We start from the raw sequence: 26,125 nt of genomic DNA, 5'->3' as shown, positions 1-26,125 counted from the left end.
TGATGTTTCTGAGGTTCAAATGCCTGCTCTTGCTTTGGGGCTCTTATATACCCTCCCTAGTGGGTGTGGGCCCAATGGGGAGGCTTCCTGTCCTAAATTTTGTTTATGACAGCTCTTTTCACTCAGATTCTTTAATCAGTTTGGCATTTTCTTGTCTGTTAAGACTTCCTGCCCTTATTAAAGCAATCATGGTTTTGACTCATGGATCTGTCATTTTTGTCACAAGATCATGACATTATGATATCTTCACGGGAAGCCTGGCATACCACCTGTTGCATGAACGATGGGTAGTCAGTCCAAGGGACAATTCAGATGTAATTTTAGAGGTGAAGGTCTTCTGCTTTTTTTCCTCCCCACCTGCATTTTAAGTAGTATTCATAATATAATGTGATTTTTTCTTTTTACTAATTTTAGAACAAGCAACTCAAGTATCAGTTGAACTGTTTTCAGCTCATTATAAGGATATGTCTACCCACCGATGCCTCTTCCCTCTGCCAGTATGCACCTCAAGCATATATCTTTTTTATTGATCATATAATTCAGGTGCTAATGAGCAAACAAGGTCACATGCACAATCTTCATTATTTTAGGTAAACTATGGTGAGTTTTCAAAGGTAGTGTTGCCATATGTTTTTCTTTTCATATCATCTTTATTCTCAAAGGTACCAACCTTGTACAAGTCAAAGAGTAAAGTGGTGGAAAGGGAAGACCCATTCCATTATTCTAGAAGAAATCTATCTCATTTTGACATGTATGATATCCATGAGGACATGAAACAGGACCTGAAAGGGGGGGAAATCACAAGATGCACAGGGTAACAGTGGATTGTGAAGGGGACCTGACCCAGCACCGCATACAACTGAAGCATTCATAATATTGTCTTGTCATGGACTTACTTCCTACTCAGTAGGCTTAGTTGTTTTCATCTCTTAGATCTTCAACACTGTTGTAAATTCCTTTAGGGATGCCTTTGACCACATTCTTCACCTTAACTGGCCTTGAGTTGCTTTCCTGTAGGTTGCCAGATGTTGGGGTGTGTGTTAGGGGAGGGTTTGAACTGGATAATTTCTTTAATTCCCACATCTTCACATACCTCCTCATGATCAGCACGAAACTATTCAGTGAGTGGAATCAACATCACTTAAGTTATTGGACAGCAAATGATTGTTGAAGGAATATAATGTATAGATTCCCTAATGAGTTTTTTTTGACAGGACAATACCCCAAACCAAGATGGTCTGTTGAAAAGAGAAAAATGCTGACTGAAAAAAGTCAGTAGGGGGAAAAATATCAACTGGTGAAGATTAAAAGAAACCAAAGTTTTTTCATCGTGAACAGGCCTCACTCTCAAACTGGTTTTTGAATCTTTTGTGAACTAATGTTTCCTTTGATTGCAGTTTGCAGTGATGAATGACATTTTTTTCAACCCATAAATCATCAGTTATCAGAAAAAAAAATCAGAAAAAACCTCAAATGTCATTGGTAATGGGGATACTACTAAAGGTCTTTTTGTGCAATAGGCTTAGTTTTTGCTTAAATATTGGGTAGTTATCATAAAGGCCAACAAATAAAAATGCAGGTGAGTCTTCCAGACCTTCTGCCCCTCTGTCCACTATGCTCATTGTTTCTTCAGCTTGAAAGTCTCCTCTCTGAGTCTCTGCTGCAAAAATCCTATTCATTTCTGAAGTTGCAGCTCCAATATTTCCTTCACAAAGAAACTGGATCACGAAGCAATCCTTCCAGGCGGTTTCATTTCTTTTCCCTGTTCTTACGAAATGGGCTGCACTCTTCTCTCAGACCTTGTTTCATTCTGCCAGGTATGATTTCCACCATTTTTTCTTCACCTCAGTGCCAGGCCTTTGAAAGCAAGACTTGTTTGTTAATTTGCTTACTTCTTTCAAGCACTTGGGAGTATGCTTAGCAGAGTATGCATTTGGTAAATATTTATTGAGTTGGCTTAAATGACAGATTAGAGTGTATGTTGATACCTAATCATGGCTTCTCTGTCTCTTTAAGGACACATGTGAGTTATTCAAAATAACACAGAAGGTGCTGACATTGAGATCTTAAATAATTCTGAGCATAGAATGAAATTTTCTTATCCATATGACTCTACTCAGATGTCTCTATGCCCCTGGGAGACTTCCTTTGGCTAGGAGATTTACATTGATGTCATTAAAAAATGTAATACTGCTGGATTTAGTTATGGCTTCATGATGCATAGGTCATGAGTCCTTAGATATTTATAGCATTAAACATGAAAACAGTACATGGTTTGGAGGTGTCAGTAGTGTTTATTTTGTTTTAAAGTAAGGAGATCTATGATTGGATGCTTCCCTCACTTGATTGAAATCATTGTTCAAAGTGAGAAAAGAGCATCTTCTGCAATGCTGAAGGCCCAAGGTCAAAGCATCTCCCAGCCATTTGCTGAACAGCCTTTAGTGACCATTCAAGATCCTCAGGGAGCACCTGGGAGGTGCTTTGCCATGTTTGGCTAGCAGCAAGGAGGTTGACACTCACAAGGCTGGACACAGGTGGTGACAGAGATCCCAGCCACATTTGGGGCAGGGTGGCCCTTGTTGAACAGCCAACATGATGCCACGTAAGAGTCAGGCACACAGCAGGGTGGGGAAGTAGTGTCCCAGCAGGCGGGCTGGAGGAGGCTGATATTGTGTGGGCAGGTGCTGGGCAGGCAGACCTCACATGGGCAGAATATGTCAGAGGAATGGAGGGTGGTGGTTGGGCCGGTAGGGACACTGCAGGATCCTTGGAGACAGGAGTTAAAACAAGACATGGTGCCAGTGGAGCAGGTTTGCTTCCACAGTGCCGCCCTTGGTGGGTCTTTTATACCAACCTATTTCAGGGACCCTGGCTTCTATACACCAGCATGCTTCCTTGTTGTTGTTTTCATAATCCTACACAAATAAACTCCCTACCTCTTTTGTATCCACCACGGGATGAGCTCTCCTTCTCAGTTTTATTTGGTAGTGTGGTGACATCTCAAACTTGCTTCCTGTTGCAGTTTCAAAATGGTGTCAGTGTCCTTCTCCACCAACTCAGTGTTGCGTAAACATAGCCATATCTTTCTGCCCTGCTTTCTTCTGCTCTACCAATCAGAATGTCTTTCTACCAGTTGTTATCTATCAGTATGAGGAATGAAGATCTTCCTGAGAACTAAGAAATAATCCTGTTCAATTTATGTATCTGTGATGGATTTGGGGAGTTATAGCTTGGGGGACCTTTTTTCTACCACTGTCATACTGCTATATTTTCATAGATGTCAGGGAAATGAATGAATATTGGAGCTACACAATATGACTTGCTTAGAAAAAGCAAGTCCTGCTGAATGATTTTTTTCTGTACCTATTCACCATATCATCTAGATATATAATTACCTATAAACTCAATAAGCCCCCGGTCTTACAAAGAACTGGTCTTCTTAATACTAGTTAGAACAGATTAAAACATAGGTTTACAGGACCTATCTGTGGTCTAAAAACTAGCTAGCTTCTCTTTTCAATTTGCATTTCATATTGTTATTATAAAGGTGATAAACAGGGGTTACAGTTATATAAGTTAAGTAACGAGTACATTTCACCCCATCCCTAGCTCTCTCTTCATTTTGCCCTCCTGTTTTCCCACCCATAAGTTGTTATCATTCATTTCCAACATAGCATCATAGTGAGTACCACGGCTGCATTTGTTCACCCTAGATTTTTTTTTTAAGACAGCAAAAATGATTTTTGCTATTGGAACACTAAATAGCTAACTTGTCTGTTTCATTTCAAAACTATTGCCAAGCTGTTTTTTTCATAATTCTTTGCTTTTTGCATTCTGCTGTAGTGTTAGGGAGTCATGGCTAATATTAGTGTGTGACTACAATAAAAGAGGCTGATCATCAGCTAAACCACTTGTTCTGAAGTATTTAATAAATCTCATATATTCTAAGTGTGAGGCACAGACAGGAAACCAGAAGTCTGGGCCTTGTCCTCCATGAATGCGTGGTCTGAGGTCTTCTGGAAGAGACTAGACATCACTTTGTAACATATAATAAAGGCGTTGATGAAGAAGTGATGGAGGGAGTTTCAGGTATAAGACCCAGATCAAATTGTTTAATTGCTTTGAGCACCAGGGTTTTTTTTCAAATATAATTTTGGTAAAAAAAAAAAACAACCAAAACAATCAAACAAACAATAATGACCTATAGTAGTTGTAGTGTAAGGTTTACATAAATATTTTTTATTGTGAAAATACTGTGTACAGAGGGGTTACAATTACATGGGCAAGGTAATGAGTACATTTCTTATCAAGGAAAGGAGGAGGCTACAATGCTTAAATAAATATTGAACGTGACTAACTTAAGTAAGTCATATAGCATGGTGTGTGACATGTGAGTGAGTTCAATGAGTGGCAGGTTCCCATAAGAAGAAATAGTATGCAGGAGGGCCGACGTGATGAATGAGGCCTTTATGGACGATTTGGATTAAGTTGTTATAGGTCAGAAGAGCTGAGAAAGGAAGTAAATGCATTGCAGGCAAAGCTATGACTTCTCTCTTGCCCCTCCCCTCAATACCTGTTCCTTGAACACCTGGCTACTCCCATCTTTGGGTCTCTGTTGAGCCCCATAACCACCATAGCACATTACTACATTTCTTTGGAATACATATTGGTTCTCTTTACTAGATTACACTTCACTTCAAAACACAGACATTGTCTTATTCATGTCAATATCTCCAGTACTTAGTAAAGAGCCTGGGTTGTGAGGTGGAATCTGGAAGCTCAAATACACAATATTTAAGTAAGGAAGATAGCAAATAATAATCACTGGAATCTTTCACATGATTGTCTATCAAACTCATTCAGGAGACAAGCAAACAGTAATTCACACCCAAGGAATTTCAATAGAGAGACTTGTTAAATTTAAGTATTTGGAGGACTGAAAGAGCCAGAGAAGAAAGCTGAGGTAATACAGGAAGCACCCAGTGTCTCTAGGGCTGAAGGAAGAGAAAAGGGTGGGGTTATTTAAACTGAGAAACTTGGAAGGGTGGGTCTGCAGAACTGGGTGCTGACCTCTGGATATTGCCTGGTGGCGCTCTTGTAACTGAAGCAGGTAAGTAGAGTCAGCATGCTGAGGGAGGATAGAGCTCTATTAGTAAAAAGCTGTTAAGTAGTGGTGGCTCACACCTGTTATCCTAGCTACTCAGAAAGGTGAGAACTGAGGATCGTGGTTCTGAGCTAGCCGGGGGAGGAAAGTCTATGAAACTCTTATCTCCAATTAACCACCAGGAAACTGGAAAAGGAGCTGTGGCTTAGAGTAGTAGAGTGCTAGCCTTAAGCAAAAGAGCTCAGAGATAGTTTCCAGACAGACTTCAAGCCTCATGACCAACCAAAACAACAACAACTAATAAATTAGGAAATGGGGACTTTCATTCTTGAAAAAGACCGTCCTTTGGGATTGCGTGCACAATACTTTATATTTTTGTGGTGGTACTGGGATTTGAACTCAAGGACTCATGCTTGCTAGATAGATGCTCTGCTATTTAAGCCATGAACTGTAAGCCTTTTTGTTTTAGATATTTTTCAGGTAGGGACTCATATTCTTGCTTGGCACCAGCCTTAGACTGAGATCCCCCTACTTATATTTTCTGTGTGACTAGGATGGCAGGTACACACCACCACATCCAGATTACTGGTTGAGATGGTGTCCCACTTAACTTTTTTTCCAGGCTAGCCTTGAACCACAATCTTCCTGGCCTCTACTCCCCAAGTAGCTGTTATAAGCATGAGCTACTGCATAGTTTTTTTTTTAAATTGTATTTTATTTTATTTGAGAACATACTGTACAGAGGGGCTACAATTACATGGGCAGGATAATGCATACATTTCTTACCAATACTGCATAGTTTTTATAGGACACTGTGGGGAGGTACATCAGATAGATTGGGTGCCAAGATAGTTCTAATTTTTGGGTGGTCTTTTCTGTTGCAGGAACAAGCTGCTATTTATTATGTGTAGGTCTTTGAATGTCCTGGGCTTTGTACATCTAAAGAAAAGTCACTGCCTAGAACATTTTATGACTTATCCTGGAACAGCCAGCTAACTAAAGATAATTGTTAGGATATAAAGGGTTACCTTTCACTAGTAGCACAGAAGATAAAGGCTACTTTTCTACCAGAAGACTGGGGGAACTAGAGAAGAGCAACTTTCACTGGGAGAATGGTAGAGATAACATTTGCTGGAGATTTTATTTTTATTATTATTATCTCATATACTAGACTTTATCTTAACTTCTAAAGCTCAGAGAAGAGGCCCTTTGGGGCCAGAGTTTGCATCTCTTCAGGGAAGTACCATTGTGCTAAGAGGTGTATTGACATTGTATTTTAAAGTACCACATTGATCTACAAGTTAGAACTCAGTGCAGGTGCCTGGTTGGTGCTGAGGCCATAGGCCCTTTTTCCTTCCTCACGACTTGCAGGCTCCTTCCAGCGCCCTCTACTGGTAGAACCTGGAACCACATACAAAGATCAAAGGAGCAATGCCAAGTCCTCACCCAGCATCACAAAGCATATGGACTAGCTAGCACTGTTGGCTCACACTTGTAATCCCAGCTACTCCGGAGGCTGAGATTTAAGGATTGAGGTAGGAAACCAGTCCAGACAGGAAAGACTGTGAGCAAAAAGTCAGAAGCGGAGGTGTGGCTCAAGTGGTAGCCTTAAACAAAACTGTTAAGGGAGAGAGTGCTCAGGCTCTGAGTCCAAGCCCCAGGACTAGCACAAAATAAAATGAAATAAAATGAACAGTCAGACATAAAGGTTGACCATCATCATGCATTGTTCTAGAGGCTGTATATGTGTTCATTAATTTGATTTTCACTACGTACGAGGCACTGATGTCTTTTAAAATCTTATCTAACAGCGAGTGATGGGAATTCTACTTAAAGCAAGATGGTCCTTGAGAGGACATGTTCTCAATTATTTAATGGGTGGCATTGTTATAATTAGGTTGCAAGTTATATGTTGCCCCAAGATTAGTAGCAAGTGAGATTTGATGAGAATTACTGTATGAAAGTATCGAGGGTCCTGACAGTCAGCCCAAAGAGCTGATCTTGACTCAGAATAAAACAAACATCTTGATCATCATGGTGCTCTGAGCATTCAGCTGAACTAATATTTATAAAAGGCCGGAAGCTTCGTCTGATTAAGTTAGATTTGGGTGGAAGGAAGGGTACAGAATAATTGAGTCAAGGCCAACTGGGAGACTGTAGCTGTGAGCCGGTTCTAGAATAGTCTAGATTTGGTAGCCAAGATTTAAAAGGCTGGAAGAAAAACCTCAGTGCTAGAAATAATTAGAAAGGAAAATTATCTTGGTTTTCTATTCTATTACTGAGACTACATAAACATTAACTTGAAAGGTATTTTACTCTACTTTTGACTAGATGATTGAATTGCCTCAAGAAAATTTTTAAAAATGTTTTGATTTTCTATCTATTCTGTATTTTGTATTCTGTACCAGTCAAGGTCGAAGACCAGCCAACATTTCAGTGCTGATCTCTCTAGTCAGTATTTAAATATGGACTTAAAAGTAGGATGAATGCGTCCTGTTGGTTCATACCTGTAATTCCAGCTACTCAAGAATCTGAGATCTGAGGATTTCTGTTCAAAGTCAGTCTGAACAGAAAATTTCAGAGACTTAAAAAACAAACAAACAAACAAAAAACCCTCTAATTAACTACCAAAGAGCCAGAAGTGGAGCTGCTGGCACAAGAAAAAAAAAGAATGATAGTAGAGATACATTGCCAACTGGTATGGACTTGGGCTCAACTCAAGAGAGCCACGTGCAACTGAAGCTTACTGTTTCATATTGAAGTCTGTAAAGTAGAAAAAGAAGAGGTTTGGGGTTGGGGTAGTTTTAGATTTAATTCTTTGTCCCTTGGGATGTATGTGCCTTTGAAAGTAATTTAATCCTTTTCTACCTTAATTGGAAAGAATAAAACTAGTTATCTCTTAGAGATTTGTAAAACATGTTTTTTTAAAAATTAACATTTATCAGTTATATGTGTTTTCATTGTGATATTTCCATATGGGCCTAAAATGTACCCCGATCAAATTTAGCTCCTCTAGCACTTGACCCCATTTAACCCCTTCTTCAAATAATTTCAACAGGCTTTATTTTCATAAATATTCATTAATGAGATACTGCTCGCAAGGACACCTCCATTCTATAGACATTTAACACCCATGAATTATTGCCATTGAAAGTAGTTCAAGCAACCGGGTGGAATGCTCACTATTCAGAATGCTTCTGGATGATCTAGAATCTAACATGTCAAAACTGAAAGAGACTTTAGAGTTATTTGGCTAATCAATGCATTTTAGGACTAAGACTTAGAAAAATCTGTGATTTGCGTGGCCACAGGGGCCACCTGAACCAAAGTGCACATCTCCTGGCTTCTAGTTGGAGTTTTTGAGCTATCGAAGGTCCTTTGCCTGCTAAAAGTTCATCATGGTTGTAATAAGACATTTAAGATTATTTTCAGTATTAGCAGTAAAGACTCAATACTTACTCCTTACAAGTGTGACATGGTAACAATAGTTATCACGTTCATCCTGAATTTCTTATTTATGTAAAAGTATGGTGACCACAAGTGAAGGAATTAATAATTATTTTGGAAAAGCACACGGGAAAAATACATTTCAGAAAACAAAACCAAAAGAGACCTTTTAAAAATAGTTTTATTGCAATTATGAGGGGTACAGAGGGGTTACTATTTCATAAATCAGGTAATGAGCACATTTCCTTTTTGGACAATGTCACCCCCTCCTTCATTTTCCCTCAGACTCCCCCCTCCCCCTGCCCTGCCACCTGCCACAAATTAGTTTATTTTCCACATAGTCTATACTGAATAGCACGATTAGATTTGTTCACCCTACTTCCCTCTCTTTCTGTACCCCACGTTTGCTCCCCCCCAAAAAAAAACCCAAAAGCAGAAACAAACACCACTACCACCACCAAAATCCCATTTACATTTCCTGGAATTGTTTTTGATAAATAGTATTTTAAATGTTCAGAAGAGTTGCACTTTTGGGTCCCTCCCCTAAGAATATCCTCTTTCAGTCTGACTGTGTGTGAATGCCTAGACTTCTGTAGAGGTTCTCACATGCAGTTATATTTTAGATCTAGCTTCCACATGGAGAGAAAACATTCATTGTTTGTCTCTCCAACCTTAGCTTACCTCATTTAACATGATTTTTTTCTATGACCATTCATTTCCTTGAAAATGACATAATCTTTATTCTTTCTAATGGATGAATAAAATTCTATTGTGTATGTGTACCACGTTATATTGATCCACTCATTTATTGTAGGGCATCTGGGCTGTCTCCATAATTTAGCTATTGTGAATAGTGCAACAATGAACATGGGTGTGCAAGTGTCTTTACTATGTTCTGACTTGCAATTCTCTGGGTAGATGCCCAAGAATGGAATGGCTGGGCCATAGGGAAGTTCAATGTTTACTTTTTTGAGGAATCACCAAACCACCTTCCAGAGTGGTTTTACTAGTGTACATTCCCACCAACTGTGCAAGAGGGTTTCTTTTTCCCTACATCCCTCCAACATTTGTTGTTGTTTGAAATCTTGATGTTGGTCAATCTAACTGGGGTGAAAGACAATTCAAAGTTGTTTTGATTTGCATTTCCTTTATGGCCAGGGTGAGCATTTCCTTATGTGCCTATTTGCCATTCTTACTTCTTCTGAAAAGCCTCTCTTCTTTGCCCATTGATTGGTTGGCTTATTAGCTTGGGATGGATGCTAATTTTTTGAGCTCTTTACATATCTTGGATATTAGGCTTTTGTTGGATGTATTGCAGTAAAGTCTGCTGGCTATCTTTCTAGTTTAGCAACTATGTCCTTTGCTGTACAGAAACATTTTATTTAAGAATAGTTAATATTAAATAATTAATAATATTATTAAATATTAATATTAATTCTACCTATCCATGAACACAGGAGGAAAAAGGTCATAGTATATGACAATTTCTCCAAAAACATGTTAGATAAAAATATTCTACAAAGGGCTGGGAAGGTGGCTCAGTGGTAGAGTGCTTGCCTTGCATGCATGAGGCCTGGGTTTGATTCTTCAGCACCACATAAGCAAAAAGAAAAAAGCTGGAAGTGGCGCTGTGGCTCAAGTGGTAGAGCGCTAGCCTTGAGCTGAAGAGCTGAGGGACACGCCCAGGCCCAGAGTTCAGGCCCCACAACCGGACCAAAAAAAAAAAGAAAACATTCTACAAAAAAACCTTGTGGATTGTTTTCACCATTCAAACTATCACAAAAGCCAGTGTTTAATTTTGGGAGGAATATCTCCATAAGATCTCTCACATAGCCGGGCACTGGTGGCTCACGCCTGTAATCCTAGCTACTCAGGAGGCTGAGATCTGAGGATCGAGGTTCAAAGCCAGCCCAGGCAGGAGAGACCATGAGACTCCAATCTCCAATAAACCACCAGAAAACTGGAAGTGGCGCTGTAGCTCAAGTGGTAGAGCGCTTGCCTTGAGCTGAAGAGCTGAGGGACAGCGCCTAGGCCCAGAGTTCAAGCCCCACGACCGACCAAAAAAAAAAAAAAAAAAAGATCTCTCACAGCTGCTGGAGGAGGTCTTGAGCATTCTGATAACCTACTGTTTAGGTAGAGATAGGCATTTCACTTGCCCTAAGAGGAGACATAGAAATAAACAGTCACCAGGCCTCATTTGCTAAGCCAGAATAAAGTTTATTAAACCATAGTGGATATAGTTATTTCCCAAGGAGCAGTGAAATAGCCTCACAGATCCCAAGTCTCCACCTGTACCCAAAGGAGTGAAACATAAAGAAGTTGAGCCAATCCACAGGAACCTGGCTGTGGGCATTGGCTATGTATGGATTTAGCTTGGATATAGAAAGTAGCAACGATTGAAGGCCCAGGTCCTGGGGAAGACAGATGGCAGCCGTGTCCTTGAGTCAAGGTGTGACCACTTAACAGGGCTCACAGGGGTTCTGGCAGCCAGGCTGGACATAGGTTGTCAGGTTGATCCCGCTGAGTCCAGGAGTTGGGTGACGAGAGCTGAGCAGCCAGCAGGTTGGCACATAGACCTCAGGCTGGCAGCATGGTGGGGGGCAGCTATCACAGCAGATGGGCTGAAGGAGGTTGATCTCATGTGGGCAGGTGCTGGGCAGGCAGACTCCACAGCGGCAGGATTTGTCAGAGGAGCAGATGGTGGTGGCAGGGCCCGTGGGGACACTGCAGCAGCGGGTGATACAGCAAGCCATGGCGTTGGGAGTTGGGTTTGTGTTGGGCTTGGAGGAGAAGGCTCTTGGTGTCTTGATGCTTCTGGCTTCTGCTTCTGGCTCTTATATACCCACCTCCCTGGGTGTCAACCTATGACCAAGAGTTATTTTCCCCCATGTTTCAGTTTATAGCTGTTTCCATAAAATCCATCTAATTACTTAAGTGGTTTATTACCACATCACCTCATTAAAGAGATCCTGGTTGTTTTGTTGTCAAATAAGGACTCTTCATATTGCTCAGTTGTCACCGCATAGACAGACAGCTTCATTTCAGGCTTCAAAGGCATGGAATCATTATATTCCAACCATTACACATTACTAAGAGTGCATAAGTATGCATATCTGCATATCTTCCCTGTGTGTGTATGTGTTTGTGTTTGTCTACTTTTCAGATGAACAGATAAGTAGATTTTTTGATTGTTATTCTATTAGCAACCCACAGATGTACCATGATCCTTTTGACCTTATACTGAAAAAGTTGGTGAAACTTTTAGATTTATTCTCAGTGAGCCTCAGAAACTGAATTACAATAGATGAATAGAATCTTCAGAGCAATGGGTTTTGGTTCTGTGTAAAGGCATCTTCCACAGCAAGTCAACTTTAGCAAGTCACTTGTTTCTTTTTCTTTTCTCCCTTTTCCACTGACATCCCCCCACCCCCTGCTCTTTTTGACCAGTCCTGGGGCTTAAACTCAGGGATTGGGCTCTGTCCCTAAGTCTCATTGTGATCAAGGTTAGCACTTGAGCCATAGCTTTTCCTGAGTAGTTCTTTTTTTTTTTTTTTTTGGAGATAAGCGTCTCATAGACTTTCCTGCCTGGGCAGCCTCCTTAGTAGCTAGGATTACAGGCATGAGCTACTTGTGCCCGGTGTTACTTGGTTCTTTATCCCTCCTTTGTACATGCTTCGGATGATAACTTGGCAGGATGGGAGCAGATCTGATTAGGTGATGAGGCCCAAGGTTCTTTAAAACTGCTGTCCAACCATGTTATATATTAAGACTGCCACCAAAATGCCAGTTGTATTGGGCCATTTAGAGGCTGACAGGCCCAGAATTTTCCCCAGATGAATTTTATATGAACAGCTGCTTCAAAGGACATGAAATAATTCTCTTCAGTAAGTTTGAGGAATGCCAAGTTCATGGGTTTCTCAGAACCGTTCCTGTGCTTGCGTAATGCTCTGTGATTATCAGTGAAGAGATAATATGTTTTCTCTCAAACTTTCTTGCTCATAGTTTATTTACTTCTATTGATTAGCTTCATAGAGCATGCTTGGGGGAGATTTAACAATATCATATGGACTCTGGGATAAAAGGATATTTCCAAATTCCATCTAAATCGCTACAATCTTTTAAAAAAAATTATCTTTAAGTAGTTGTATAGATGGGTTTCAATTCAGCGTATCAGTTTATGAGTGCATTGCATCTTGATTAATGGCACCACCTCCATTGTTTCCCCACATCTCTCCCAACTCTACCTATCCCTTCAATTTACTGGCTCCATTTTCACATATGCATATTGAAGATTATGACTGCATTTTCCTGTTCTATCTCTCTCCATTTGTCTTCCCCTAAACTACTATAATCTTAAAAAATATTTTTGAAAAATAAAGTTGTAAATTTTAGTACAGTATTGTAAAATTTTTATTAGAGTAGGAATAATATTCCTGAAGAAACATTTTGAAACTAGCTGACTTTGAAAGGCTTACACGCATATATTCTCTTGATGTATCTTTACATAAAATGGCTTAGAAAATTATACAAAGAACAAGAGACAACAAGATGACAGCTTAAAAGAGTCTTTTATTTTAACCCTCTTTTTACCAGAGTATTTTGTAGCTTTGGTTTTCTTTGCTACATTAGCATATTTTAAGTCAGGCACTTAGTGATTGAATGCTTGTTGCAAGTCAGACATTATGCAAAAAGAAGCAAATAAGTGCCAGGCATCAGCAGTCCATACCTGAAAGCTTATCTACTCAGGATGTTGAGATCTGCAGAATGTGGTTTGAAGCCAGCCAAGACAAAAAAGTCTGTGACACTTTTTATCTCCAATTAACCAGCCAAAAGCAGAGGTGTTGCTCAAGTGTGTATCCTCTGTGTCTTACAGCTCTGTGACCAGCACTGTTACTGTGTAAATTTCCCAGGTGATAAAGCAGAATAACTAGGCCCTGGTAAAGCCACCAGCACAACCATGTTCATTACAGCACTATTTTCCATAGCCAAAGTATGGAATTAGCCCACATGTTCCTCAGTGGACAAATGGATCAAGAAAATCAATATCTGTATCTATATCTTTATATATGGATTTTATTCATCCACCAGAAAGAATGATATTGTACCATTTGTAAAGAAACAGAAAGACTTGAAAAAATGATATTAAGTGAAGCAAGTCAGGCCCAGAGAGACTATGGTTACATTGTGGAAGTTAGAATTCATATGTGGAAGTTAGAATTAGCCTATAATGTATAAGTAAATATGTAGGGTAGTATGCAAGAATATACAAATGTATTAACTAAAATATGGTAGACTCAAGGGAGAAATCAAATAGTGTAATTTATTAGAAAGGCAAAGTCAAAGCCCAACAAAATAAGCACCAGGAAATGGGTAATTGCAAGGGGGTAAGGGCTAAGGGGAGGGGTTGACAAATGAGTAGAAGTGTGTGTGGGGGGGTGGGGAGGGATACAGTCAAGGAGCCAATGTATATACTACAAAAGAAAAGGGAAGGGGTGGGTCAGGATTGGGAGATGGGAATGTTAAAATCCATGACACTGATCAAGATGCATTGTATTCATAAACTACTTGGTTAAATAGCAACTTCTGGTACAACTACTTAAAGATAATAATTTTAAAAAGCAGAATGAAGATACTGTGGTTGATTCTAAAGTCACACAGTTAATGAGCACACAGTTGTGCACACCAGTGAAAGTAGTAGTTTGCTGTTACTTGATTTTGTGTGATAGTAGATCATGTTCATTCTATGTTATGTATTAAATCATTCAACAAAAATGCCCAGTGCCCTCCCAGGCTGAATGAACAAAGCAATGCCCAGATCAGATAAGATCCTCGTATCACAGTGTTCATTCTAATGGTGGAAAATTAGTGTAGTAAAATAATCAAATGAATACATAAGGGCTCCAGAAAGTGGCAGGCACCAGAAGAAGATAAAACAGGGGAATATGCCACAGTGGCCATGTTAGTCAAGATAGATGCATATTTTGTTCAGGGTGGCTGGAGTACGAGGAAAAGAAGGGAGATGAGTTCAGAGAGTTGGCAGGTAACAGGCTACATAGGATTTTCCAGGTTGTTCTACAGAGTTGATACCTAATTTTAAAGGCTTTGAGAATTTACTGGATGATTTCTTTATTCAAAATATATTTTTATCTTTAATGGACACACAGAAGCTGTACATCTTTATTGGGAACAATATTAACTTTAATGTGTTTAACATGGGTAATGATTTGATCAGAGCATTTGACATAGCTATCACCTCAGACAAATGTGATTTCTTTGTGTTAGAAATATTCGAAATCCTCTCTGCTAGATATTTTGATTGTTTGATTATTTGCAGTCAATCTTTGTTATCTTACTGTGCTATTGAGCATTAAAAAATACTGTCCTATGCCAGTTTATTTAAAACCAGGAGTGATAGGATATGATTCATGCACAGAAAAAAAATGAAGAGCAAGCCTGTAATACTCAGGAAGCTGAGATCTGAGGATCATGGTTTGAAGCCAACCAGGGCAGGAAATTTCGTGAGATTCTTTATCTCCAATTAACCACTAGGAAACCAGAGTGGCATTTTGGTTCAAGTGGTAGAGCGCTAGCCATGAGTGACAAAGCACAGGGACAGCATCGAAGCCCTGAGGTTGAGCCCCATGACTGACAAAAAAGAGAAAAGAAGAATAGCAGGGCCATTGTGTAGGCATGTGGGACCAGTGAGGGTCCAGGTGGCAGGATTGACTGATAAGAAGTGGTAGAGTTGGGGAGACATTTGAAAGGAAAGGGGATGGTTATGCCAAGTGAGAGGATGGATGGACAGGCAGGTCAAGGATCATGTGAGGGCTCAGATTTACTTACAGGTGAGGAGACCTAAGCCAAAACTGTCCTCTAGGATGATAGGAAAGGGGTTGATCATGGTGATATTAGTTTAGGACCCACAGAATAGCTTGAAGTCCATGAAAGAGAGCAGGGCTGGTGTGAAGATTTGGCAGGCTCCTACATACAGAGGCAAATTCTGCTGACTATGAAGTTCCCAGGCTGGGAATGCGATGATCACTTTTATGTGCCTTAGTCACCCATGGTTGTGAACTTCCCTGTGTCTTACTGACATCCGTCTCCTAACAATTTCTGGGTTGGTATTGGGCAAAGCCTCCCACAATGGCATCTCCAAGTCAGCAGGAATCATAGCAGGCTTCCCGCTCCAAGGTCATTCAAGGTGATTGTTGTTGGTGGTGTTTTTTTAAAAACTGGTTGGAGAGCTTCATCTCTTCACATAAGCAGGATATGGAAACCTTTTAAGTGTGTCATCCTTATAAAAGTACCTGTGAGTAAAAAAATTACAGTCATGATTTCCTAAATTGTGTGATATTTTACATCACTGGCATAGGCCATTATAAAACTATGCCAGATCAGGGCTACCATGGATATTGATCTACCCATTGATTACATAATGTTCGCTTTGCTCTTGGTTGAGCATTGGGGCAAAGGATTGGGGGCTCAGATTAAATAATCCAGTGGACTCAGATGTTCCCCCTAGTCTGTGATGATAGTTAATGTCTGTTAGGATTCTATCCACCTTGCTATCTTTACATTGAAAATTACCCTTAAGTTGGAGTCCTTGTCAATAAAATCCATGTGTCTTCTGCTTGTGCACAGCTGATAGTCACTATGGTTGTGCAGGTGGGTGTATCCTACTTTGTTTCCGGTCAGCTGATGTGACTTCCCTGCCACCTCCCAGAACCAATCTCACAGCGATTGGTCACATGGCATATGCAATATATCTTTGTGTTGTTGTTGCCAATCCTGATTGAGGTTTTGTTCTTTTTTTAATAGAAAGATACCCATCTATGATACATAGCTTAAAAATGGAATGCAAGCTGCTCAATGGTGCCAACGTGAGGATTGTTGAAAGTTCACCTCAAATAGTGCTGCTTCACTATTTGAGGTGAAGTAGGGGAAGTACTGGGGCTTGAACGCAGGCCTAGGTGCTGTCCCTTAGCTTATTCACTCAAGGCTAGTTACACATGCACTTATTCTTTTTTTGGGGGGGTTGTTTTTCCTGGGTTGAATTGGAGATTAGAGTCTCATGGACTTTCCTGCCTAGGCTGGTTTTTAACCATGATTCTCAGATTTCAGTCTCTTGAGTAGGTAGGATTACAGGCATGAACCACCACATTTGGCCAACAGTCCTCCCTTTAATATCTTTTAATTACTATTGTCTTTAAGTCAGTGTACAAAAGGTTTTCAATGCAACATGTCAGTTTATATACAATTTTAATTAATGTCACTCCTTCCATCATTTCCTTCCATCTCTCTCAAGTTGCCTGGTTTCATTTTCACATATGTATACTGAATATTATGATTGTACTCACCCACCCTTCCTTTCTCCTTTCATCTCTCACTCCTCTTGTTGACCTCTCTTTCCACTGCAACTGTTTCATCTTTCTGGAATTCATTTTGTTAAATTGTAAGTTGCGCAGAGGTGTTACACCATTGCCATTCTCCCGTAGGTATGCCATAGTTTAGTCAAGTTGTTTGTGCATATCTGCACATGTAATCTTGCATGTTGACTAAACATGCTCCCACTGACTGAAGTTTTGCCTATTTTCCTTGGGAACCCTAAGTCTTCAGTTTAGTCCTCACATATTATTGTAGACTGCAGCGTACTTAAATATGGCAGACTTCTATGTGTTAACTACCACTCACTTGGCTGGGTAAATGGATATTGAATAAGATTTGAGTGCCTGGCATGTGAAAGTATTATTTTTAGTCCACTTACTACGTGAAATCTATTATAGTATTTAAGCTCATAATGATTCCATAATAAACTTCAGAGACTTAAATGCTACATTATTTAGATATAAGCTGACTTTATGACTTTAGTATATTTTGAGCTGTGAACTGACAAATATGTGGCTGTCTATACAGTAACAGTTAACTCAGGCATTTGAAAACAATGTAACAGGTAGGGTTCTAAGTACTTCACATGGATTTTATCATTTAATTCTTACCACAACTTTAGGAAGTTGCTCAGGGTAGCTGAGATGCAGAGTGGTTAAATCACACAGAGTCATCAGTTGGCAAGTGGTGGCATTTGGATTGAATGAAGGCCTTTCTGGCTTTAGACTCTGTACCTGCAATCACTAAACACTAATCTCTAATTGTATTGATTATTATGTTTTTCAAGAGAAAATATAACATTTGGCTTATTTCAACCACTGTTTGTTGGGCAGGTAAGAACAAGCAGGCACAGGTGTGTTCTCTAGTGTCTCAGTATTTTCTGGGCCTCACAGGGTGCCCAGGACTCAAATACAAGACAGATGAAGAGAAAGGGAATTCCTGCAGTAGGAAACAGCAGCACTAAATGCTTACGAATGGAAAAGAACTATTTATTTATTTATTTATTTATTTATTTGTTTTTGTTTTTTTGGAAGGAGTGAACAGGGCCCTGTATCCCAACAGTTATCTATGAGGTTGAAGCTAGAGGTCACATTTTGACTTCCAGTATGAATCTAAGTATGTTGACTATTAATCATCAAAAGAATATGTCTTTCTAAAGTAGGAAAGTATCCTTGGTATAACTTGTGAATATAGCCAATGTAACTACCACACCGGTAGGGTGTGTAAGGGATGAATTAACACATGAGAATTTATTATTATTATTAGTAGTAGTAGTAGTAAGAGTAGTATAGTGTCTGAAACACTATGCTTAATAAATGTCTCTTGATGGTGTGGCAACTATTTGAGAAGTCAAAGGAAGCTGGAGCTCTTTTTCTGTCATTTACAGATATTCCATGGGGTGAATCAGGGTGAGAGTTTAGATGGGTTGTCCCTTGCCTAGTCATAGTTTTCACTACAAGTTTTGAAGTCAATGGAGGCCTCACCTCCTGGGGAAAAATTAGCATCTCCTAGTCTTGTCCTGCCAAGGTTACACCAAAGCAAGCAAAAAGGAAGGAACGAGTCCCCTCTTCTTCCAGCTCTGTGGTTTTCCTCTCTTGCCCCCTAGTGGTCAAGTTCAGCAGAGCCTGCGGCAGAGAACCAATGGGGATTCCTGGGCACCAGAGGCCAGCTTCCTAAAGTTCAGTACAGAATGGAGAAATAATCACAATCTGTGCCCAGGGCAGTTTATTCTGCAACCCATGGTTTCCAGCACAGGCACTGTTAGTCTGAGGAATCTTCCCACTCCATTCTATATTCTTAGTTTCTTAATTATATTGTCTCCTCCTGGGAGGGGGGCGGGGGAAAGGGGGTAGGTCAGGGTTGGATTCATACTTCAGTGTTTAACTGATGAGCATGTGACTATAAGTAACAGTAGTTAGCCTCTTTTAGTTTAACTTACTCATCTACAAAACCGAGTTCACAAAAATCTGTTTTGCAGGATCGATGCTAGTATTAAACAAAACTACATTCCTTGCAAGTTAATTTAGCCTGTGGCACAGGATGGGGCCCATTTTTCGGTATCAGGATAACCAGAAGTGGTTTACTTTGACCTGGTTATGGGTCTAAGCATTTCCACAGGACTGTCAGTCCTGTGCTGTCTTGAGCTTCCATACAACATTCAATCATCCTGCTGCCTGGATGACATCATATTGATTACATCAGCTTAATAGGGAGCAGCAGGTACTTCAGATGCCTCAGAATGTGTGAACTTCAGGATAAAGATAAACCTTGCAAGAACTAAGGCATTCATGAAGTAACGTTTTGGGAAGTACAATTGTCTAGAATAGGATAAAATATTTTCCAAGATGAAAGTAAAATTCCTGTAGTGGAACTAACATTAACTTTTTAAAAAGCCCAACTTTTGATTAGCTTTTTGTGATTTTTAGACTCAAATGAATACTATATTTGAGTGTGCTTTTCTAATATATTCAATGACAACTCCATATGCTCCTGGATACTTTTTAAAATTTTATTTTCTTGTAAAGATGCTGTACAGAGAGGTTACAGTTATATCAGTAAGATAATAAGTACATTTCTTGTCAAGCATTGTTACCCCCACCTCTGTTTTTCTCCTACTATTCCTTCTCTCCACCACCACCCCCAACTCCTCCCCCCCACAAAGTTCATTTCCAATATAGTGTCTTGTGAGTATCATTGTTGCAATGGGTTACCCTGTGTCTTTGTTTCAGTGTTTTGTTATTCCCTTTCCCCTCCCCAAATTAGATAAATGTATATACAAGATGCAAGGTACCAAAACCAAATACATTGACAACAGAGATATACCGAAGGAAGAAAAACATACAAAAGAAACAAAAAAAATCGCATAGTACATTAAAAACAGCAATAACAAAGAAAAACCTCTTAGGTCCATATATTGGGGTTCATTTCACTAGGCATCATCTTAAGGTCATATGGACATAGCTTTTGAGCTTTTCTGCTCATCTGATAAGACTCTCCTAGACATATACTAATTATTGCAAATAAGGGAAACCATGGGACCTATATTTCTTTGGGTCTGGCTTACTTCACAATATGATTTTTTCCAAGTCTTTCCATTTCCTAACAAATGGGGCAGTATCATTCTTTCTGATGGAAGCATAGAATTCCATTATATATATATATATATATATATACACATATATACATATATACATATATATGTGTATATATACATATCACATTTTCTTGATCCATTTATCTACTGAGGGGCATCTGGTTGGTTCCATATCTTAGCTATGGTGAATAATGCTGTGATAAACACAGTTGGGCTGGTAGCTTTCATATGGCCTTGTTTGTGATCATTTGGGTAATGTCCAGAAGTGGGATTGCTGAGTCATAGGGGAGCTCTATGTGGAGTCTTTTGAGGAACTTCTATACTGCTTTCCAGAGTGGTTGAATTAAGTTTACACTCCCATCAACAGTGCAGTAGCGTTCCCTTCTGACCACATCCCCTCCAGCATCTGTTGTTATGAGATTTCTTGATGATAGTCATTCTATCTGGGGTGAGGTGGAATCTCAATGTTTTGATTTGCAATTCTTTTATGGCTAGAGAAGTTGAGCATTTCTTCATGTGTCTATTGGCCATTCTTATTTCCTCTTCAGAGAAGTCTCTCTATAAGTCTTTAGCCCACTTTTTAATGGGCCAGTTGTTTCTTTGAGGATTTGTTTTTGGGGGATTTACTTTTTTGAGTTCTAAGTATAATTTAGATATGAGGCCCTTGTCTATTGTATGACTAGTGAAGATCTCCCAATCCGTGGGCTTTCTATTGATCTTGCTAGCTATGTCCTTTGCCATGCAGAAGCTCTGCAGTTTCATGCAATCCCATTTGTCCAACCTTTCTTTGATTTGTTATGTTTCTGGGTCTTTATTAAGAAAAATTAAGGCCTGTGCCAAGGAGCCCTATAATGTCTCCTATTCCTTCCTGTAATGTTTTCAGGGTGTCTGTTTTGACTTCAAGGTCTTTGATCCATTTGGAGTTGATTCTAGTGCAGAATGATATGTAAGGATGTATTTTAGTTTTCTACAGGTGTTTAACCAATTTTGTCAGCACCATTTACTAAAGAGGCTGTCATTCTTCCATTCTATTTTTTTTGTTCCATTATTGAAGATCAGGTGGCTATAGGTCTATGGGTTCATTTTTGGGCTCTATTCCATTGGCCCTGGATGTTTTTTTAAGGAAGGAACAAGAGCAAAAGGGAAGGCAGTAAAGACAGCTACCAGTTGCAGTACAAGCTGCCATTTCATCTTGAGCCTTACCTGCCAGTATATCTGGCGATGTCTGTCTTACATATGCCTGGGCTGTCTTCTGCAATCCTCAGATCTCAGCCTCCTGAGTAGCTAGGAAACAGGCGTGAACCACCAACACCCAGCTTCCCACTGTTGCTTTTGAATATGAAATATATGTTTTTCCTCCCTGTCATTAGACTGTTGATAGACTGTTGATACACCTCTAATCTTTTTAGGTATCATGTGTAAGGAGTTGGTATTCAAAAGCTTCCTACACTCTACTTTATCATGTAATAGTAAAGAAAATTCTAGGGTTCAAATTTAGAAGAGCTCAATGAATATGAGCTTGAGACTTACAAGTAGCCACTGGTAGCATGTGTTCATTTGGCTGGTCACGCATGTCAGGGTAGGTGTCTCTTCCAGTCCTCATGGGATATGTGTTTTAAGTGAGAAGAGTTAAGATGAAGAAGATGTGGGAACACCACTGATGTATATTCCTTTTATTTAAATAGGAAGCATGTCTCAGGACCTTAGAGGATATGTATTTAGGTTTTGTTTTCCAGTCCTTTGTCTCTCTATTTTCATAATTATCTTTTCTTTCAAGCTTCTATTTTAGTGTGGAACACAAGCATAACTTCTTTTCTTGTCTCCATAATTTTCCTTTTTTTTTTTTTTTTTTTTTTTGCAGAATGTCACACAGCTGGAATCATAGTGTGTAGTATTTTCAGCCTGACTTCTGACCCTTCTCGATATCCCTATAAGATCCTCTCCATGGGGTTCACAGGTTGATAGCTCATTTACTTTGACCACTGAGTACATAAATGCATACTCAGTCTCTTTAGAAAAGAAGCAAATAGGGGACAAAGAACGTAATCATGAGGGTGAATTTTATTGAGGCACACCATGTGCACGTAAGGGAATGCCACAATGAAACCCCTTTGTACAATTGATACAAGCTAATTTTAAAAAAAAGCAAGAGAGAGAAAAGGGAAAATATGAATTATTTTGAGTAGATGTTCTTGAATTATAAGCATTGAAGCCATTCGATGTATAAATAGAAACACAGCCTTTGATTTCTTTGCTCAGTATATAAACTTTATTAAGAAACATCAGAAGACACCACAGATACAATTGAACTAGTCAACAGGCATGTTGTGATTCTCCGATGACATCTGAGGAACGTCACTTGGCTACCTTCTGGGGCCTTTGATGTTGGAGAATTTGACTTTTTAGAAAAATGGAAGATAAAAATAGATCACAAAGCAGGATGCACATAAAGTCATGGAGACCCCCAAACATGTCATTTTCAATCCCACAAGACAGTGTCAGAAAAAGTATACCCGAAGCCATTTGATGACAAAGAGGGAGGTTCTTAGAATTTCAGAGCCATAGGTGAGGGTCAGCGTATTACTTCTAGAATGGAATCAGGTAGAGTGGTGATGCTCATATAATACTAAGCCCCAGAATGGGAAATAAGATAGAAAGAGGAACTAGTTACTGGCCCAAGGTGGCCAAGGAAGTGGACACTTCCAAGATCCACTGTCCTGGGACATTAGGCATCAGCAACCTGGCTCTTAGCAGATAGGCTGGCAGCAGTGGCAGCAGCAGGCTGGGCGGCAGCAGGACTGTCCACAGTAGGATGGGCGGCAGCAGGAGGCCTGGGCATGGTGCAGCTGGCAGCAGGTGGGGGGTGTGGAGCCCACCACGCAGCAGGGAGGCAGGCTGGTGCCCTCCACACGGCAGTCTGGGCGGCACCATCTGACGCGGCAGCTCATGGCTCCAGAGCCACCTCCAATACCACCTCCAATGCCAGTCTGGCAGCAGCTTGGCTGGCAGAAACCGGAGCCAAGGTTCCCGCCGATGGAGCAGCTGGGGAACCCACAGAAGCTGGTAGCACAACAGGCCATGGTTGGTTGTGAGGGGTTGAGTTGAGAAGTGAACTACTTGGAGAGGTTTCTGAGTTTTGGAGGTGACTTCCGTGCGGGGCCTTTTATATCCTCAAACCAGCTGCTGTTTGTAAAAATTCTTAACATATTTTGCTTGGCTTTTCTTTTTTTAGCTTAAATTTGCCCCTCAGTGGACCTCAGATTGGCTTCCATTGGAAGACTTGTGTTACATGATGAAAATTACTTTGTTTTACAAGGTCACTGAGACTTTTTTGCTCATGAGAAGGCTTGTGGTTTCCTGAGTTCAAAGAGTCTTCTGATTTTACATCAAGTCAACACCCTCATTTTGAATAGTAGTCATTCCTACTGACCATCTATCCAAACCTCTAAAGCTAAGGGTAATTGTGCTGTTTTTAAGTATTTTTTCCATCTGAAAACCGAATTCCATTGAATGTAAAACAGCTAGGGACTCAGAGAGCACCTTTGCTAATGTGTAATTAAAGCCTCCAACTCACTGACTCTGACATCCTATCCAATTCCCAGTACAGCTCCTTTGATTTTTATCCATTTGAAATAGGTAAATATGAGTTATAGTCCAGACCAAGAATCTTTTCTTGTGACTCAGATGAGTTTAGTATCGAAGAAGGGTTAGCTTCTGGAAGAATCTTAAGAACTATTCATTGAGTCGAATTCAATAAATGTTCATTGAGTAGGTAGGATTGGACCACTCATGAAGAAGTAAATAGAATTTACAAGATGTAATACCTCTCATGAAAGAGACTTGCTATCTGAAGTAAAAATGAGACTGGGGAATAATGTTGAGTTATTGTTGTCTGAATTGGATCACTGAATGAATGCTTAGGAAGAAAGACATAGGAGTTCCAACATTTTGAAGAATGCATTGCTATAAATCTTTTTCTGAAGTGCATCTGCTTGTGTATGATCCATCACCACCACCCATTAAAGTGCTGGGCACTTGTCAATAAGTTTAAAAAATGTTTTTGGCTAGTTTTTCCTGTACTCATGTCTTAATGTATTTTGTATATCTGCATTTTGTGTTTCCTGGTCAAATGCTTAATAATTAAAAAGTAAATAGTAAGAGCAACTTAGTTTTGTTCTAGATTTGTGTTAACTTCTTCAGAGAAGTCTTTTTTTGGTTTGTTTGTTTCAGTTGGGCTGCAAAGTACAGATCCATGATATTGCTGTGTTGGTATGATGAGATCATGAGAATAGATGGGGAATAATGAGAGCTAAAGCTTAGAGAGAAGAGAAGTTTGGGGGTCAGTGGGAAGAAGGACACAGACCAAGACACAAGAATTGAACCTAAATGTCCTTGGAATTAGTATTGGTAGATACTGATGTATACATTCAGTAGAAGATAGTGTAGATTCTTTTTGGTGGGTATGAATGAAGAAGGAGCATTATAGTATATTAAATGGGAAGAGAATACAGATGGCAGAAACATACTTAGAAGCTGGCATGATCATGTTTTATGTGGGAATCTGTAGCAATGATTAGCTTGAATATTTCAGCTAAAAGTGTCTATATTAATCAATACCTAACCCTAATGTGCCCATATGCATCTAAATAACTATGAAGATTATTCATGATATGAGTAGCTATGAAGATTATTTAATTAGCAGATGGAATCAGGCCTTATCACAATGCAAATCCACTCTTGAATTTCAGCTGTAGGCATACAGCTTAGCGCTACAAGAAGGACATAACTCTGCTTGCTTTGCACATCAAGATATTTTATTTGAAAGTAACAGGAGGAATAATCAAGTAGAAAGCAGGTCTGAAGAAGTGAGGAAGCAAGAGATAGGGAAAGAAGCCGAAATGTCAGGAAAACTAACAGTCTCTTCCAGATGCTCTACTCAAGGTAGAAGACGCTCTCCAGGGAATGCTGATTGATGCTTGTTTTTAGGGTCCTGATGAAGAGTTTTATCATTTATAAGCACCTTAGCAACATCCTCATACTTAGCAACCATCAAATGAAGCACTTCTTCAGAGATCAGTGCTGTTTTGCTGTGCTTCCTCTTTCATTCCTAAGTCACCCGGAGGGAGTCAGGCCCTTAACAGGAGGGCTGGCAGCAGGTGGGCTCACAGCAGGTGGGCTCACAGCAGGTGGGCTCACAGCAGGTGGGCTGGCAGCAGTGGCAGCAGCAGGCTGGGCGGCAGCAGGACTGTCCACAGTAGGATGGGCGGCAGCAGGAGGCCTGGGCATGGTGCAGCTGGCAGCAGGTGGGGGGTGTGGAGCTCACCACGCAGCAGGGTGGCAGGCAGGTGCCCTCCACGCGGCAGTCTGGGCGGCACCATCTGACGCGGCAGCTCATGGCTCCAGAGCCTCCCTCCTGGCCACAGCTGATGCCACCTCCAATACCACAGCTGGTTCCACAGCAGCTTGGCTGGCAGCAGCTGGACTGGCAGCAGCTTGGCTGGCAGCAGCTGGACTGGCAGCAGCTTGGCTGGCAACAGCTGGACTGGGAGCAGCTTGGCTGGCAACAGCTGGACTGGCAGCAGCTTGGCTGGCAGCAGCTTGGCTGGCAGCAGCTAGAGCCACAGTTGCCACTGGTGGAGCAGCTGGGAAACCCACAGAAGCTGGTAGCACAGCAGGCCATGGTGTCAAGAGTCAGGTTCAGACTTGTGTTCTGGAGAGAGAAGTTTCTGGGTTTTGACTCTACCTTCCACACATGGCCTTTTATATATTTCCCCAGAGCTGCTTGTTTACCTAACATTTAGCATCTTTCCTTGATGCCAATTGCAAAAGCAGTCTTTGATTGGCTTATACATGAGTTGTCAAGAAAATTATAAGTAGCATCCAATGGTTTGTTTTTGTTAATGTTCAATTAAATCTCATTATGGTTCTTCCTTCTTTGGGCTAAGCGAAGGTGAATATGGGAGCCAGGCGCAGGAGCGTCTCTTTATGTAAGTCATGGGATGGGCTAGACTTAGGCCTAATCTTGCCCTGGCTGACTGTGTCATTACCTGACCTTCAATGACCTTTAGAAACATTTTATCAAAACTGAACATTGT

At 40.3% G+C, this 26,125-nt stretch overlaps 3 protein-coding genes across 3 annotated transcripts; all 3 read right to left on the bottom strand.

Moving 5' to 3' along the window:
- Window positions 1–10,761: 10,761 nt before the first annotated feature.
- On the bottom strand, window positions 10,762–11,343 carry Krtap3-1 (keratin associated protein 3-1). The gene has a single exon (XM_070026840.1). The coding sequence runs from the start codon at window positions 11,302–11,304 to the stop codon at window positions 11,011–11,013; it is 294 nt and encodes a 97-aa protein (XP_069882941.1). The 5' UTR covers window positions 11,305–11,343; the 3' UTR covers window positions 10,762–11,010.
- An 11,434-nt stretch (window positions 11,344–22,777) lies between these two features.
- LOC138830501 (keratin-associated protein 9-3-like) lies at window positions 22,778–23,110 on the bottom strand. Its single transcript, XM_070026884.1, has one exon. It carries the CDS (start codon window positions 23,108–23,110, stop codon window positions 22,778–22,780), a length of 333 nt encoding a protein of 110 aa, XP_069882985.1.
- Window positions 23,111–25,164: 2,054 nt separating this feature from the next.
- Window positions 25,165–25,710, bottom strand: LOC138830500 (keratin-associated protein 9-3-like). Its single transcript, XM_070026883.1, has one exon. It carries the CDS (start codon window positions 25,708–25,710, stop codon window positions 25,165–25,167), a length of 546 nt encoding a protein of 181 aa, XP_069882984.1.
- Window positions 25,711–26,125: the final 415 nt, after the last annotated feature.

This window comes from Dipodomys merriami, unplaced genomic scaffold (assembly GCF_024711535.1).
Source record: "Dipodomys merriami isolate MVZ:Mamm:240054 unplaced genomic scaffold, mDipMer1.0.p SCAF_19, whole genome shotgun sequence".
Classification (NCBI taxonomy): Eukaryota; Metazoa; Chordata; class Mammalia; order Rodentia; family Heteromyidae; genus Dipodomys; species Dipodomys merriami.
This window is presented reverse-complemented; position numbering and strand designations above follow the sequence as displayed.